This window comes from Periophthalmus magnuspinnatus, chromosome 18 (genome assembly GCF_009829125.3).
Source record: "Periophthalmus magnuspinnatus isolate fPerMag1 chromosome 18, fPerMag1.2.pri, whole genome shotgun sequence".
NCBI classification, from domain to species: Eukaryota; Metazoa; Chordata; class Actinopteri; order Gobiiformes; family Gobiidae; genus Periophthalmus; species Periophthalmus magnuspinnatus.
In genome coordinates, this window is record NC_047143.1 from 9,141,179 (window position 1) to 9,158,208 (window position 17,030).

Sequence of the window (17,030 nt, forward strand, 5' to 3'; positions counted from 1 at the left end):
TAACCGCATGAATACACAGATAAAGGTGTGTTAACGTGTAGTTCGCTCCTGTGGGCGGGTCCTTGCCTCTGTTTTCTTAGGTAGCCTGTTAAAATGCCCGAACTCAAAACACTTCTTTTTCCAAGATGGCGTCGATGAAGGACAGCGACACCGGCCTGTGGCTTCACAACAAATTGGGATCTACAGACGAGCTTTGGACGCCACCGAGCATTGCCTCTCTCCTCACAGTGTCTGTAATCGACAACATACGGCTGTGCTTTTCCAGTTTGTCGCCGCCAGTGAAGCTAAAGCTCCTACTCGGGATGCTGCATCTTCCCCGGCGCACCGTGGACGAGGTAGGACGCTGAGTTAGCCCCTAGCGTGTAGCTTAGCCCGTACTCTTTTTAATCGCAGTTCAAATTAGTCAAAATTAGAGTATTTTAGTCAGTGGAGTGGGTACTGTAAAGTGCCACTTGTTAGCTAATGTTAAATTTGGCGGTAAAACGGTTTGCTACGTTTATCGTAGCTGCTCTTTGAGGATCTAATCTTTACGTTTGACTGTATCCTTACACGGACGCGTTGCAGTGTTTTGTTTTGCACGAAGAGCCGTTTCTGAATACAGGTTGAAAAGACGCTCTTGCCGCTGCAGCGGGTTGCATTAGCCTAGCAGGTTTGTTTCAGACATTATGGTGGGACGGGCTGAGTACAACGGAGCGACTACGTGGTGGGCGGGATTACTGTCAGTTAGACATCACCTGTTAACCACATGCTTATAGATAGATAGCACTATGGTGCTATCTATCTATAAGCATTGTAGGTAACTTAAGTGCAGGATCTAATCCGGTGGTTATTTTGATCACTTCAATTAAAAACTTGTTCAGTTCGGATTTGATACAGTCCTGTTGATCAGATTTGTCATTGTCCGACTTGCAACAGATGATACACAATTGCCTTTGCAGCAGTAGTAGCATATAAATTAATGCAACAATGCTTAATATTTCATATACAGTTGTCCTTCTGTCTTCCAGATGAAAGAGGCTCTGTCCGAGATAATCCAGTTGGCCACAGTTGATTCAGAGCCTTGGGTGTTGATGGTTGCAGACATCCTCAAATCCTTCCCAGAGACGGGCTCTCTAAATTTGGACTTGGAAGAGCAAAACCCAAATGTTCAGGATATCCTTGGAGAGCTCAGGGAAAAAGGTAGGTATTGCAACGTTCACAGGACTCAATTTAAGTTCTATTTGGAAATCTAAATTGTGAGTTTAATTTAAACATAGTGTTTTTTATCTGTAGTGAGTGAATGTGAGGCATCCTCTATGCTTCCTCTTGAATGCCAGTACCTGAACAAGAGCGCCTTAACCACATTGGTGGGACCTTTGACACCCCCTGTCAAACATTTCCAACTCAAAAGAAAGCCCAAAAGTGCAACGCTGAGAGCAGAATTGCTGCAAAAATGTAAGTCACAAGAGATGAACAACAGAATTATCAGCTTCATCACACTTTAAGTTCAAATAATTTAAAACTATTGCATTTGTTCCCTTGTTACAGCCACAGAGACAGCTCAGCAGTTAAAAAAGACAGCTGGAGTGCCTTTTCATGCCAAAGGGAGAGGCTTGGTTAAGAAGATTGACAATACTAGTAAGTTTGCTCTTCTAGGTCACTAGTTCTTATCATTCTTGTTATAATATGATGTACCATTCTTTTAGCTCCTCTTAAGGGGATTCCCAAAGCCCCATTTCGAAGTCCCACAGCCCCCAGTATGTTCAGTCCGCCCAGCAATCGCACACCTATTGCTCCTGCACGCACACCTCTTCGCAAAGAGAGAGGAGTGAAGGTGAAGTTGACTTTTTATTATTATTGTATGCTACTTTCGCTATGACTTATTTGACATTATGGAAATATTATTAAGGAGAAGTTTGTGCTGTGAGATTATGATGGTTTCATATTTATTCTGTAAAGAGGAAAGACATGAAATGCATTTATTGCATCTTATAATGCACCTTATTGATAGTGGTATATCCTCACTACTTGTTTGCTGAGCGTTTAATTTTTGATGTAACTCTCTGGACTTTGATTAAATTACAGAGGTAGTTTATGATGAATGAAAAAGTTTGCTAGGGGTAGGATTAAAAAAAAGTTTCGACTTCTTCTTTTGAACATATTGAACACAGTGACACTATATTTCTCAATTACTTAATCATTATGTATTTTTCAATCAGAAATTCTGGTAACAAATCCATTGGAGTGAGATAATCTTGCCAACAGCTTTTTGTTATTCTTGATTAGCTTTTGGATATTTCTGAGCTGGATATGGTAGGAGCTGGACGAGAAGCTAAAAGGAGAAGAAAGACTTTGGGTACCTTACTACTTTTTGAGTATTTGTATAGTTATGCATTGGATTGATTTCATAAATGTACTTCTTATATTTTGGTGTGGATAGAAACAGAGACTGGGGAGAAAGCAACCAAAGAAGAAGCAGTGGTTGAAAACACAACTCCAGATTACGCTGCGGGACTTGTTTCGGCACAGGTTTGTGGACAACTTGTATATGCATATTGCCTCCAACATTATTTTACTTAAATATGTTTTTTTTTATACTCATTTCAGAAACTGGGGGCATTGAATGAGAACCCACTGCCATCAACAAGTTACTTACCAGCTACTCCCAGCATGGTGCCCTCATCCTCTTATATCCCCAGTTCTGAGGCACAGCCAGGTGAGAGATCAGTCTATCTGGAGTTGGGTTGTGAAAAGTTTAAAAAAATCAGGTACTAATTGATATTAAAACTTTTAGCAAATCTAGATACTCGGCTCACTTAAAGTACTTTTGTTTATAATGTTGAAAGTCACATTCTGTTGTCTAAAGAAAGAGCGTTTTTAGAATCATTGTGGAATGGGTATTGAGTATCAAGTATTCCTTGTTATCAAAATAGTTTGAAATTTTACTATCATGACAACATTAAGTTGAATATGCCACAAGTTACAAATGCTGCACATTTATGGAGGGTACAAATACTTTTAATAATAATTATAATAGTATTAATAAGTATAGGTTACATTTTAAATTCTAAAGATCTATTAATTCTCAGTCCTTGACATTTCTAGTTCTCTCCAACGTTTGAGTCCATTTTGGCATCTTCATTAAAGCTTTGTTGATATAGAACAAAAAGTCTTTCACAGTACTCAATGTTTCCTCTTTATTGGTCTCCATAGCAAACGCAGGTGGTTCAGGGCGAGAAACCCTACAATCAACTCGCCAACCAGAGGAGCCAGCCACAGCGGGCACCGGGGCCAACGCTACACTTCCGGGCCAGTACAAACAGAGGACCCCCATGTACAACGCAGGGACCACAGCCAACCCCGCCACACCCACCTCTCCCAGCACCCCCACCTCCACGCCTGCCAACAACGGACCTCCAGCAGCAGCTACAGCCAGCCAGCCTGAGACCCCCACCCATTTCCCCAGCACGCCACAGACCCCCACACCTACCTCTGCACCTCAGCAGCCCCAGCCGAAAAAGAACCTCTCGCTCACGGTAATGCTATAGGGTTGTTAAGTGATGATGTCACTTCCATGTTTAACCAGAAACCTGACTCTTTTTCTATTTTTGTTTCTTATTCATCAAACAAAAGATTACCTTTCAAAACCATATGTTTAACCACAAATTGTATCAAATATGTAAATAATATAGTAACTACCAGTCTGTATATCTCTCTAACTGCCAGTCTACACAAAAACACAAGCTAAGCCTAGCCTAGCTTTTTCTTCCTAGCTTAACCTCCCTCGTACACTTTCTTTCAGTTATAACCTTGTTGGCTTTAAACTGCAATCTCTTTTTATTGTGAGATGCTTAAAAAAAAGAGGTAAATATGTTTGTTTTCAGCGGAGCGGGAAGTGACTTCACACTACAACTCTATTTCAGCTCAATGTTGCAAGGTTATGTAAATTAACACATCATTTGCCTGTCCACAGAGAGACCAGATGTACGCCGCTCAGGAGATGTTCAAAACAGCCAACAAGGTCACAAGGCCAGAAAAGGCGCTCATTCTGGGCTTCATGGCAGGATCCAGAGGTATGTTTTTTTGGGTAATGGCTCACTTTACTGATGATGCAACAGACATAGACAAATAAACCAGCACATAGCAAGCATTCTACATCTATTGCAAATGACAAGTTAGACTGCTTATTTATATTTATAGTTTAGATTTTGCAAAAAGCTTAGTGATGAAGTTTATAATTTTACTTCCTTATTGTACATGAGCAACTGATGTAAAACCATGATAAATATTTACCATAGGTACTATCCCACCAAACCAAATAATTGGAAAAGCATAAAACCTGTCATATGCACTGAGTAAAACTAGAAATTGTGTATGAAAAAAAGTTATGTGTTAAAACGTAAAATGATGTTTTGATGAGAGGAAGACATACGGGCTTTGGTTTAGAGTTTGTTTGTCTAAGGGGGTACAGTATTCCAAAATTCTTTTTAATTTGATATCACAATCCATTTTTACCAACTAGGAAAAGCGTTATTGACCTAATTATAGTGAGTGAAAGGCAATTTGAAATTCATAAATTCTAAGCTCTAATAATATGCTTAAATTTAACATTATTTTTTAAAATTACTTACAGTTGAAACCAGAAGTTTTCATACACTATGTAAATAGACACTTTTTTCCTCACTGTCTGACATGAAATCAGACTAAACCTTTGCTGTTAGGATTACCAAAATTATTTCTATTTGTTAAATGCCACAATAATGAGAGAAGGACATTTAGAATTTTTTTCATTACTTTCTTCAAAGTCAGAATTTTACATACATTTAATTAGTATCAGTAGTATCAGTAGTTCAGTAGTACCATTGCCTTTAAACTGCATGACTTGGGTCAAATGTTTTGGATATCCTTCCACAAACCTCTCACAATAGTAGGCAGGAATTTTGGCCCATTCTTCCTGACAGAACTGGTGTAACTGAGCCAAGTTTGTAGGCCATCTTACTCGCACATGTCTTTTCAGGTCTGGCCATACATTTCCAATAGGATTGAGATCAGGGCTTTGTGATGGCCACTCCAAAACTTTGACTTTGTTATCCTTAAGCCACTTCGTAACCAGTTTGGCAGTATGCCTCGGGCCATTGTCCATTTGGAAGACCCATTTGCACCCAAGCTTTAACTTCTAGCTGTTGTCTTGCGATGTTGCTTCAGTATTTCCATGATGTTCTTCACTCATGATGCCATCTATTTTGTCAAGTGTAGTTGTCTCTCCTGCAGCAAAATAACCCCACCACATTGTGTTGCCACCACATGATGTTGCCGCCCCCATATTTCACAGATGGGATGGTGCAAGTTTCCTAATTTTTCCTCTAAACCAGCCCTTGTTTATTGAATTTTTTTTTTTTTCTTTCAAATTCAAGACACATGTATGTTTTACTGGTGCACAAAATGAATCATGCATTAACGTCACTGTGTTCAAAGAATAAAACCAGTACAATGCATGAACTCACAACAAATTACATGTATACCTTTTTACAAAGACATGACCTTTTTAATTCTACCACACTGAAATTATTTAAATTTTTAACCTTATGTATTTCAATAATGAACTTATTGTATTTATGCTATTTATTATTTTTAACATTTTAACCCACACCCATCACCTAATTTCCATCACGCTACAGAGTCGGCAACCTTTAACACGCAAAAAGGCCATTTGGACCCAGTTTCCACGGAAAATAAAACACTGGGAGCCGCAAATACTTTTTGACATCTAAAATGAAGATAACATAGTATATAATTATAATAATAATGCAATGGAATAATGTAGGTTTTATTTTCACGGACAAGCCTTCTACACGTGGCAGATAAATATGGCAAAAATAAGTTAAGTGCATAAAAAATACAACTCACCAAACCGCTGCATCAGAGGGAGCCCTGCACTTGTGTCTTTGGGATGAGGTGGACCCATCGAGGAGTGATGAGAGACAATGACACCCGCAGTGTGATTATGTCTAGTCTGCTCCACAGTTTCTTTCAAAAAACTCTAAAGGCTTATCCTTTAATCCCAGGTATTTAGTCTCCATGTGTCAAAGCAGTTTTGAAGGTTTCATTGCCTCATTTGCTTTTTCCGCATGTTACTCAGAGCGGACTGCGCGTGAGAATCACCTGTAGCGACAAACCCATATTTAAGTTAGACTCCTGGTGTTGTCTCTTAAATTTAACTTCCTTTTTCTTGGAGGTCGTAGTCTCCTCTTCTGGCTCCTCAGTTGGCCTTTTCTCCTTTGTTAAAAAGCTCTCCACAGACTTTTGTTTTGGCTCATTTTCACTCGCTTGTGGCTCTACTTTTGGGCGACATGTCTGATGTGTTATACGTGATACGTCATTGCAGAGACAAGAGCAGATCTATCACAGATATAATAAACTTGTTACTACATCAAATAGATTTCTGTGGCGATTTCCTATCAGGATTTTCATTATACATCTACGGACAAGCTTATTAGCGCGTCATGAGGGACGGGCGAAAGTTTCGTCATCTTGATCCTCCTGCTCCTGCGCACAGCGTCTGAAAATCAGGGCTGTGTCTTTACGCAGGACTGTGAGCTGGGTCTGTGAGGCGTGAGCAGTGTTCAAACGGCTCATTTAAGTTGGGCAGGTACTTCGATGGACACATCACACTTGTTGAATTGGGCCAACGTCTGAAGACGCTCGCAGTCCGCTAATCATATGAGTCGGGTGCGTGTCTTGATCTCCGCCGAACCCCTGAGACTGACTCACCGAACTCCTAGGGTTCGATCAAACCCAGGTTAAGAACCACTGCTCTAAACGTAACAATGCTCATTATGGCTGAACTGTTCAATTTTAGTTTGGTCAGACCACAGGCCATGTCTCCAGAAATTAGTGTCTCTGTCCCTGTATGCATTTGCAACCTGAAATCTGGCTTTTTAATATTTCTTTTGGAGTAATTGCTTCTTCTTGGAAGAGTAGCCTTTCAGCCCATGTCTGTACAGTACTCTTCTTCTTCCTGAGTGATATGATGGCTGGACATTCCCGTAGTGTTCATACTTGCTTATAATTGTTTGAACAGATCAACGTGGCACCTTTTTAGGCATCTGGAAATTGCACCCAAGGATTAACCAGACTTGTCCAGGTCCACAATTCTCTTCCTGATATCTTGGCTGGTTTCTTTTGACTTTCCCATGATGTTACACAAAGAAGCAGCGTGTTTCAGGTGTGCCTTCAAATACATCCCACAGATGTGTCTCTAATTAACCAAAGACATGACATCATCAACTGGGTGTTCCCAAATTGTTTAAATGCATAGTAAACTTCTAACTTTGAAGAAATTAATGAACAATTGTCTAAAAAATCCTTCTCTTATTATTCTGGCATTTAGCAAAAACAGGAAAAATGTAGTCTGATTTCATGTCAGACAGTGAGGAAACAAAATGTAAATGTATGTATGTAAACTTCTGGTTTCAGTTGTCAATCCACCACTAAACTATTCATTCTTGCATGTTTCAATAATATGATTATTGAATAATAATAGAAGCCAGAAGTCAGATGGCCAGAATGCAAATCTCATAAAATGTGACTCTGCATTTGGACTGGTTTCTCATAATAATGTCAATCCAATTTAAAACATCTGCCCTCTCCTTTTGACTGTACCTATTGTCAGTCTTTACAGTAGGGTTATAATCAATACCAAAACTACTATTGAAACTAGATACTCATTTGAGCAGTTATCGATTAAAAAAGTACATTAGCAGGACAGAAATAAATCTTTCCTGAATAGCTTTAGCATAATCTTGAGCTGTATCAGAACAAGTATAAGACCACATAAATTAGTATATGCCCATGGATCACTATGGAAAATGCCTAGATGATGGATTACAGATATAAGGCCACATGGTAATGTAAAAGAAAGTACTATGATTTACTATTGAAAATCACATTCTATTGTCTAAAGACAAGTGTTTGTTTGTTTGTATTTTCATTACTACTAATAATAATAATAATATTGTGGTTTCGAAATCTGTATGGAGTCTATTCCTTGATGTCACAACTCTAAAATTTCAACCTCAATTTTGATAACACTACTTTACAGCAGGATGTGGTTGAGTAAATGCAAAATTCTTGCTTAAATTAAATTAAATGGCTGCATTTATGTAGTCATGCTTAGTGTGTAGTTCTGACAGAAAACTGACCTTTCACTGTGATGTTTCAGAGAACCCATGCCCGGAGCAAGGGGACATCATCCAGATCAAGCTGAGCGAGCACACGGAGGTCCTGCCCAAAGCCGACGGCACTGGCAGCACCACCATGCTAGTGGACACTGTGTTCGAAATGAACTACTCAACAGGACAGTGGACCCGGCTCAAGAAATACAAGCCCATCACCAACACCTCCTGAGCAGTACTCTCCTGTACCCCCCTTCCCCAATCACACTAAACGATAACATGCACACAAGTATCATTCACATTCGAGCCAAATGCTTCTCTGGTAGGGCAATGGAGAGAGCAAGCCTCCCTTTTCCAGCTGTTAAAATGCTGGACTGTGTCTTTGGTTGTTTCTTTCTACCTTTTTATTGTTTGTTTTTAAATGGCCTCCGGTTCCTAATGGTGGTCAGGTGGAGAGAAGTTTACTGCACCTGAAAATGTGGAATCCCAGTTAACTACAACTAGAATAGTGGGCTATCTGTCTAGCTACTTGTCTTTGAGTGGTATTCAAAATTATGGACATGCTCAAAAGAAAAGGACTTGTAAAACTGTATCTTGGTGTCTGGAGACTTTTGATAAATGTTTATGGAAACTTCCCTTTTAAAGAAGGTATGAAAATAAAAAGACAGACTCCAGACCGTGTCTTTTACTCTTATACAAGTAAACAAGGAAATCAGGATTATGAAGGGGATTCACTTCCCCACGTAATATTCTTACTATTGATATGTGCCTCTATGATTGTAAAAAAGGGAAACATGGTGTCAAATGTGCCACATCGTCTACAAGGCATTATAAATTTATATTCCTAGAAATCTTTGTACCTTTCCAGGCTCTCCATAGTTGATATCCTTGAGTTCGATAATGTATATAAAAATAACATTTTAAAAGTCATTAATTAAAACATAATTTCATAGAAAATTAACAAATGCTGATCTCCAAAGTTTTTTTTTCTAAAGATGTTTGAAATGCTTTAAGTTTCTTTAACCTCTTTTTTTATGCCTCTATACTGGCTGTTCACATCCACACTAAAACCAGTATGGTTACACAATGCATGGCCTGTCCTGGTTAAGGCACTGGGTACATGTATATGGCTAGTAAAAAGCAGATAATTAAATATAACCCAATAAATCAGATTTTTGTTGTGTGTTTATCTGCACAAAAGAAATGATCATCAAAAACACCTGGTGACATGTGTCAGTTTATGAATTAATGGAGTAACTGAATTCAAAGTACACTGAATACAATGACTTTCAAACTTTTTTTTTTTCTCCATTATTTTGCCACTTTTTTTTCCACACTATTTTCCTTACCAAAACTTGCACAGGTCTGAACAATCAGAAAGAATAATGATCAAATGTTTGCTGTGCGTGAGTTGCCACTGGAAATTCAGATTCAGTTGTGAATAGAAGTAGTTTTTGAAAATAGCTGCCACATGTCGCACCGTTAAAGCCCAAAATAAATCTACACTTTTCAAGTAATTTTATTTACGCGTGTGGCTTATTAGAGCCTGAAGGTGTTAAAAAATAATGCTGACATTTTTTTTTAAAGCTGCCTTTTTTTTGTGAGGTTTCAAAAATGGTAGTAGTCTACCAGGCTACACACTTTATATTTATGGCTATAATGGTTGAATGAAAAATGAATGAAAAGTGTATGATTTTTTTTATTTATTAAAAATATAAACTGGGTATATGGATAAAGCAAATTTAAACATAAACAGATTTTATGCTCGTCTCTAAATCCACATCCACTGTATAGTGTTTCTGCTGAATGTGCTAAACCCCTCAACAGTCACTACAATTACTTGCACAAGTAATAAGAGTACAATTATAGTCCAATTATAATCAGATTTCTCCAGAGAACTTGTCACTGTTGTCCCAGGTTGAAAATCTTAAAATAAAACCTTTCAACTCAAGAGTCCTGACAGAGTTCTCCAAATCTGCTCTTTGTGTTTTGAGAAATTTGAATTGCGCCCCCTCCAGTCAGAGAAATCCTCTTATAACAGTAGTAGGCCCTTTTCTATGCATGCGTGTAATTGCAGTGAAGATCAAAAAAAGGGTGCCTTGTGGGTGTGACTTCTTTACATTGAGTCTACTTTGCCCCAGGGTCCCTCCAGCCTCCAAAAGCCTTCTCCAGGTATATGGCTGTCTGGATGGTCAGATGGTCCTGCAGCTTCCCCGCCACTACCTGCACCCCCAGAGGCAACCCCTCCTCATTGAGACCCAGAGGGCACTGAGTGACTGGCAAGCCCAGGACATTGAAGATGGCTTGAAAAAAGATGAGATTGGATAAAGAATCAGAGGGTTTCAGGATAATGTTACGTTAAAATAAAAGGTAAAACATACCGGTGTAGATAAGGTCGTAGATTATGAAGAGGGCATGGTGGTGTTTGGGGGCCACTCTGGTGAAGGTTGGGTACAGTAAGACTCCATCGGTGCCTAGTAGCTGGGCAAAGTCTTCATGCAGTTTCTCTCTAATGTTCAAAGCGGAGAGTGGAGGGCTGACCATTTTGGATAACAGCGCATACACTAAGGACAGGTTCATGTTACCAACTACAGTGTTGTCTGTACACAGTATAGATCTGAAAATACTTACAGATAGCAGCCATTGTGTGGTCGGATTTTCCCACCACTGCTTTGAGAAGCTCCCAGAGTGGCCACACTGGTGCTCCCGGTTCACCCAGCAAATTTTCAAAACTCTCAGGTGCCTGTTGTATTAGAAATCTTGTATTATGTTGTGAAGTTTGGTACAGTCCATAGCATCAGAGTGAGGGACAGGAGAACACTGGATAAACTGCTGTTCATCAGTGAATGTTACAATACAGCAGTATGGGGTTTTTTGCAATTAATTAAAGTGGAACTTTAATTAATTTCCCACCCCATTTTTTTAGTCCTCCAAGTACTGCCCAGTTTAGCACCTCCATCTGAAATATGGTTGTAGACGGAGTGTAGGTGCTTAGTCCCACTTGAATTATTTTGAGTTTGATGACAGCTCTGTTCACACTCACTGCAGACTAAAGCAGCACTGGAGTTGATATAATCCTCACCTTGCCTTCATGGTCAGGGATGCTCATGGAGATGAACCACATGTCATAGGAGTGTTTCAGCTCAGGAAAATTAACCTCTTCAACCTTCACGCCAAGATCAGCCTCGAGCCACTTTACCACCTCCAAAAACATGTTTATAAGCTAAAATCAAAAAGCTAATGGGAAAAGGCTTTATGTTATTCCACAGACCTTCCTCTGAGCCTGTTTTAGGTCCTCACTGACTGGACTTGTGTAGAGGGCCTCTCCACAGTTTGGCAGTGTGAAGAAACGCAGTTTCTTCAAATCAACTTTTTTGTTTAAAGACAACCTGCAGCCAAACCATACAAAATACAGTTATACAAACACATTTAAATTACCCTTGTTAATATACACTACCAGTCAAAAGTTTGGACACACCCTCTCATTCAGTGTTCTTTATCTTTTTCTTTATTACTTGATGTCATTGTATAACTCGACAAAATATTTTTTGATACTTTATAGTCAAATGCTCAAAGTGGCCACCTGTTGCTTTGTTGACAGCACTGCAAACCCTTGGTCTTATCTCAGTGAGGTTAATAAAGAACTCTCCTGAAATAGTTTTCACTTCACAGGTGTGTCATGTCAGGGTCAAGAAATGCCAAAACTGCAAACCAAAGGATATATATATATATATATATATATATATATATATATATATATATATATATATATATATATATATATATATATATATATATATATATATATATATATATATATATATATAATTTCCACGCTCAGGACCTCTACCAGACTTTACTGGTCTGAGATGTCTGATGTTTTGGGTTTTTTTTCCTGGGATCTGCTGTAGCCACTCATCCAGTTTGGGGATCACTGCCCCGAGTGCTCCGATGACCACGGGTACCACTGATACCTTCACCTCCCAGCCCTTCTCCAGCTCTTCTCTGAGCCCCTGTTATTTCTCTAGTTTCTCATGTTCCTTTTTCCTGATATTCCCATCACTTGGTACTGCGATGTCCACCACAACAGCTTTGCTTTGTTTATCAACCAACACAATGTCCGGCTGGTTCGCCATCACCATACTGTCAGTCTGTATCTGGAAGTCCCACAGGATCTTTGCTCGATCATTCTCCACTACTTTTGGAGGTGTTTCCCACCTTGATCTTGGGGTTTCCAGTCTGTACTCTGCACAGATGTTTCTATACACTATGCCCGCCACTTGGATATGCTGCTCCATGTATGCTTTCCCTGCCAGCATCTTACACCCTGCAGTTATGTGCTGGATTGTCTCAGGGGCCTCTTTGCACAGCCTGCACCTTGGGTCTTGTCTGGTGTGGTAGATCTGGGCCTCTATCGCTCAGGTGCTCAAGGCCTGCTCCTGTGCAGCCAAGATGAGTGCCTCTGTGCTGTCCTTCAGTCCAGCTTTCTCAAGCCATTGGTAGGATTTCTTCATATCAGCCACTTCAGTTATGTTCTGGTGGTACATCCCGTGCAGGCACTTGTCCTTCCATGATGGTTCCTCCAGCACCTCTTCCTCTGCACTCCACTGTCTGACACATTTCCTGAGCACATCATCTCTTGGGGCCTTGTCCTTGATGTACTTATGGATCTTGGATGTTTCATCCTGGACTGTGGTCCTCACACTCACCAGGCCTCGGCCGCCTTCCTTATGGCTCGTGTACAGTCTCAGGGTGCTGGATTTGGGATGGAACCATGCATGGTCAGGAGCATAACATCTGTGGTCTGTATCTCCTCCTTTGGCCAGCTTATGATTCCTGCTGGGTATTTGATTACTGGCAGGGCGTGGCTGTTTATTGCCTGGGTCTTGCTCTTGCCATTGAGCTGACTCCTTAGGACTTGCCTTACTCATCTGAGGTATTTGGCCATGGGTGCTTTCCTTGTTTCCTCTTCAAGGTTGCCATTTGCTTGTGGGATACCAAGGTACTTGTAACTGTCCTCAATGTCTGCTATTGTCCCTTCTGGGAGCGAGACCCCTTCTGTGTGGACTACCTTCCCTCTCTTTGTCACCATCCGGCTACACTTCTCAAGCCCGAATGACATTCCAATGTCTGTGCTGTAGACCCTGGTGGTGTGGATCAGTGAGTCGATGTCTCGCTCATTCTTAGCTTATCCTGATGGTAGCCCCATTCCTGAGTCAGTATCCATAGCCAGTGTTGCTGATGATTTCGCTGTGCAGAACAGTAGTGGGGACAGTGTGTCTCCTTGGTATATGCCACATTTGATGGTCACTTGTGCAAGTGGCTTGAGGTTTTCCAGGCATTCAGTGATCCATATGTGTGGCACTGAGTCATAGGCTTTCTTGTAATCAATCCAGGCAGTGCACAGGTTGGTCTTGTGGGTTCTGCAGTCTCAGGCAGGCGGAGAGAAAGGTTATTGGCTGTACCCTTTGAGGGATCCTTCTGGATCAGGATTGTATGCCCTTTGGTTAGCCATGCGTCCCCAGGAAGGTTGCTTCTCTCAGTTGTTGTTGAAGTTGTCTGGCTTCATTATCTCGTGTGTATCTCGTTGTGGCTGGTCAAGGCTTGGAGTCTTTGTTTGGCAGTTTCGAGTGCTTCAGGTATGGGCATCTGGCTGTGTACCTCTTGGGCACTTGTTTTTTCACCGTACCTCTCTGGTCCTCTGACAGTTGACTCACTTCCCTACTGCCTTGATTTTAGCCTCTAACCGGCTTCGTACCCATTCTCCAGTTGGGGAGTTAACATTAACTCCCCTACTCTGACCTGGCGTCCTGGCTCCCCCTTGCCCATTCCCAAAATGTTTATTTTGCATGTGTACACATTTGAGCCCTCACTTGTCAGCATTGGTTCCAGCCATGATCTTGAGCATGGGCAATAGGTCCTCTGCATAACGGCACATGGGGCCAGTACTCAAGAGCTCCTCCTGGCGGCCAGAGAAAGGGGGCAGTTGGTTTTCATTCGACACAATCCCTGGAAGGAAAGCTTGTTAATAGTAACATCATTCTAATGAGCCATAAATGTACAGCATATTGTCACTAGGGGATAAGTTAATTGATATGGTATAGTCGAACCTGGAGTGGTTTTATGGCCAAAAATGCCACAAAAAAAAGAAGGCAAGCGAATACTGCCACCAATGTCTGAACCCACTCCAATGACCGAACCAGCACTTCCCAGAATACTGCCCTCGCCTCCTGAAAAACATAAAATATAAGCATGTTTACTACTCCAAACCAAGAGACATGCTCGGTAATAAACATGTTTGAACAGACATAATATAGAACATTAAAACTGTCTCTAGATGTCGTCTTTACAAAACTCTTGTCTTGCAGAAGATGAAATTTACATTAACAACAGGCCTGGATGTAGAGTTTGATGCATCTTTTGTTTTTTATGTTTATTCATACATTTCTGAAACATGTTGAGGACTTTGGGATGTACCATTGGTAGCAGACAGGAGCTCTCTGATTGGATGATATGGTGTACATTTAAGTACTAACCTGAGCTGCCCCCTGCTACCCTGTCCAGATTGTACGGGTTTCTGGTCATGCCGTACAGGTGGTTGTGGGACTCTATCCACATGCACTGCTCCGGGACGTTGGTGACGCCCAGCGGGATAGCGCCAGCCCTTTTCAACAGAGCCACTGCTGGAGCATCCACTGCGGCCAATCTGCCCCTTCTGGCCACTGCACCTGCAGTTTGGGCCATACCTATGGGACAAAGAAAAGAGTTAGGATAAAAATGGAAGTTAAAATGAGTCCACCTTAAAACAGCGGTTTATGAATAACAGATCAGACCCAGGGGTAAAGGGCTACAATAGGATTAAAAGTCTTTCATAATCCTATTTATGAGGCTTTTGTATCCATGCGTAGTGGTTGAAATAAGTTGAAAGAAATAAGAAAGAAAGAAATAAGACCAAACTTTACAGTACATAATAAGTAATATTGGATACAGTGCCCATGTCCCTACTACCACTGTAATGCTATTAAAATTACTACTGCTACATATAATTACACAATAATAATGTCATTTATACATCCAGCCCTTTTCATTATAGTTATAAGGCCTCTACAAAAGTTCTCCCCATTGGTCTTATGCCTCTGCTCCAATCCACAATAGGACAGCAACTAACCATTATGTTGCAATTCAATTAAGATGGCAATACATTTTCTCAGTTAGTCACTGGATTATAAAGGTCTGTGAATATGCCATTATTTGGATGTAAATAATTACTGCTCTTTCTGACTCATGATACCTCCCATGGCATGTGGTGAGACCAGATAACAATTATTAAATTAGTTGATTGGATGATTCATATAGTCAAAATGTGATTAAAAATGCTAATTTTCTCTAAACAGATGTTAGTGTCCATGTAGGATCAGTAGAAAATGTAGGATGAGTAGAAATCTGTACCAAGGTGGTCCCGTTGATTAAACCTACTTTAGTTTGTATGATTTAGTAAAAGGCCTTGGTAAACAACCTTGCACAGCAAAGGACTCTTTGACAGAGAGAGGCACTCCAAGCAGGGGCAGTCGGTCCTCCAGCACGTCTTCTCCCCCTGTCTCCTCCTCGATGAGTTTGTCCACCTGCGCTGCCTCCTGGAGAGCCAGGGAAAACCTGGACAAGACCACAAAAAATACTTAATTGAACTTATGAATCAGTGCAGTTTCAGGTTTCTGTCAAATTCATAAACAGAGTATGGCAAAGAATGTTAAGCGTCAGGTTTTACAGCTTTTCTGACCTTTCTTGTACCATGGCATTGATCAGAGGGTTGACCTCTTGGATCCTGTCAATGTAAGCCTGCACCACCTCCACACTAGACACCTAGAACACACAGAGCACAGTGTAACCAGATCTGTAGATACTGCGCACAATACCCCGCCTCTGGCCCATTCACACAGGTAAAAATTCCCACAGGTATAGTCTAGTCTGCTCACTCAGGACATCAACGTATAGACCTATTATGCACTTTTATGGTTTCACAACTCAGCTGAAGTTTAACTAAGTTATTATTTAACTTTGGAAGACAACAGTATGAAGGTCAGATATAGTTTGTGATTTTTAACCTGAATGTTATCTACTCTGGCCAGTCATTTTACAGTTTTATTTAAAAAGTGATCTGCAAAATGCATATGAATACCTGTGGAATGGGACACTGGCTGGAAATAGAAAATATATTCACATCCATAATAATAATAGACCTATTCATTCAAAGTTGTTTCCTTCGCCAGTGCGTCTGTGTGAGCCGTGCTATGGGGCTGTGGGGTCACCTCTTTCCGTCGGATCTTCCGCGCCAGTTGCGTGGCGGACTCCAGCAGCAGCGGTTGCTGGACAGGCGGCAGCTTCTTGCCGGACACTGGGCTTTTCGAAGTGAGCAGACAGAGCAGCCAGAGCAGTGCCCCCGTCACCGCTTTGTAGAGCAGCTCTGCAAGCCGCTGCGCCAGACTGTGCGCCATATTTTCCTCTGCGGCCCTTTACTAACTCTGGTCACTTTTGTCCGCTGTTTGCAAAAAGGGTTGTGTCTTCTGCTCCTGACGTAGAGCGAAAGTACAGCCCTCAGCCTCTAATCCTTTCATGGATCTGAATCCACCCTCATACAACCGGAAGCTTCCCAAAAACACGCCGCGTGGGTTTTTCCACAAATACTATATTATACTGCTGCAACTTTCATTTTCATTCACTAATTTACATTAAAAACGCGGATTCAATATCCGCGTTTACTCCCGTTATACTAATTTACTCGGTACATTTTCATTAGTTAAACCTGCTCTTTTGTTCTTACAGATATAATGTTGACTACGGTCCAGTAGTAAACATTTGAATGCTGTCATCAAATGAGAC

At 40.9% G+C, this 17,030-nt stretch overlaps 2 protein-coding genes across 2 annotated transcripts; one reads left to right on the top strand and one right to left on the bottom strand.

The window, feature by feature from the left end:
• The first annotated feature begins 55 nt into the window (after positions 1-55).
• nelfa (negative elongation factor complex member A) lies at positions 56-8,827 on the top strand. Its single transcript, XM_033983264.2, has 11 exons — positions 56-335; positions 1,008-1,179; positions 1,273-1,434; positions 1,528-1,617; positions 1,686-1,813; positions 2,266-2,335; positions 2,420-2,508; positions 2,587-2,695; positions 3,193-3,515; positions 3,953-4,052; positions 8,201-8,827. The coding sequence occupies exons 1-11, from the start codon at positions 126-128 to the stop codon at positions 8,383-8,385; spliced, it is 1,638 nt and encodes a 545-aa protein (XP_033839155.1). The 5' UTR covers positions 56-125; the 3' UTR covers positions 8,386-8,827.
• A 1,019-nt stretch (positions 8,828-9,846) lies between these two features.
• On the bottom strand, positions 9,847-16,725 carry faah2b (fatty acid amide hydrolase 2b). The gene is made up of 11 exons (XM_033983265.2): positions 16,460-16,725; positions 15,931-16,013; positions 15,670-15,806; positions 14,690-14,899; positions 14,264-14,383; positions 14,027-14,162; positions 11,425-11,542; positions 11,236-11,355; positions 10,785-10,896; positions 10,535-10,717; positions 9,847-10,456 (listed from the first exon to the last, which is right to left on the bottom strand). The coding sequence occupies exons 1-11, from the start codon at positions 16,643-16,645 to the stop codon at positions 10,281-10,283; spliced, it is 1,581 nt and encodes a 526-aa protein (XP_033839156.1). The 5' UTR covers positions 16,646-16,725; the 3' UTR covers positions 9,847-10,280.
• Between the last annotated feature and the right edge of the window lie 305 nt (positions 16,726-17,030).

Coding starts and splice junctions, on each gene's coding strand:
- nelfa (XM_033983264.2), top strand. CDS start 126: ATGGCGTCGATGAAGGACAGCGACACCGGCCTGTGGCTTCACAACAAA. Junction 336..1,007: donor CCCGGCGCACCGTGGACGAG/GTAGGACGCTGA, acceptor TCTGTCTTCCAG/ATGAAAGAGGCTCTGTCCGA. Junction 1,180..1,272: donor TGGAGAGCTCAGGGAAAAAG/GTAGGTATTGCA, acceptor TTTTATCTGTAG/TGAGTGAATGTGAGGCATCC.
- faah2b (XM_033983265.2), bottom strand. CDS start 16,645: ATGGCGCACAGTCTGGCGCAGCGGCTTGCAGAGCTGCTCTACAAAGCG. Junction 15,807..15,930: donor AATGCCATGGTACAAGAAAG/GTCAGAAAAGCT, acceptor GGTCTTGTCCAG/GTTTTCCCTGGCTCTCCAGG. Junction 14,900..15,669: donor AGAGTCCTTTGCTGTGCAAG/GTTGTTTACCAA, acceptor TTTGTCCCATAG/GTATGGCCCAAACTGCAGGT.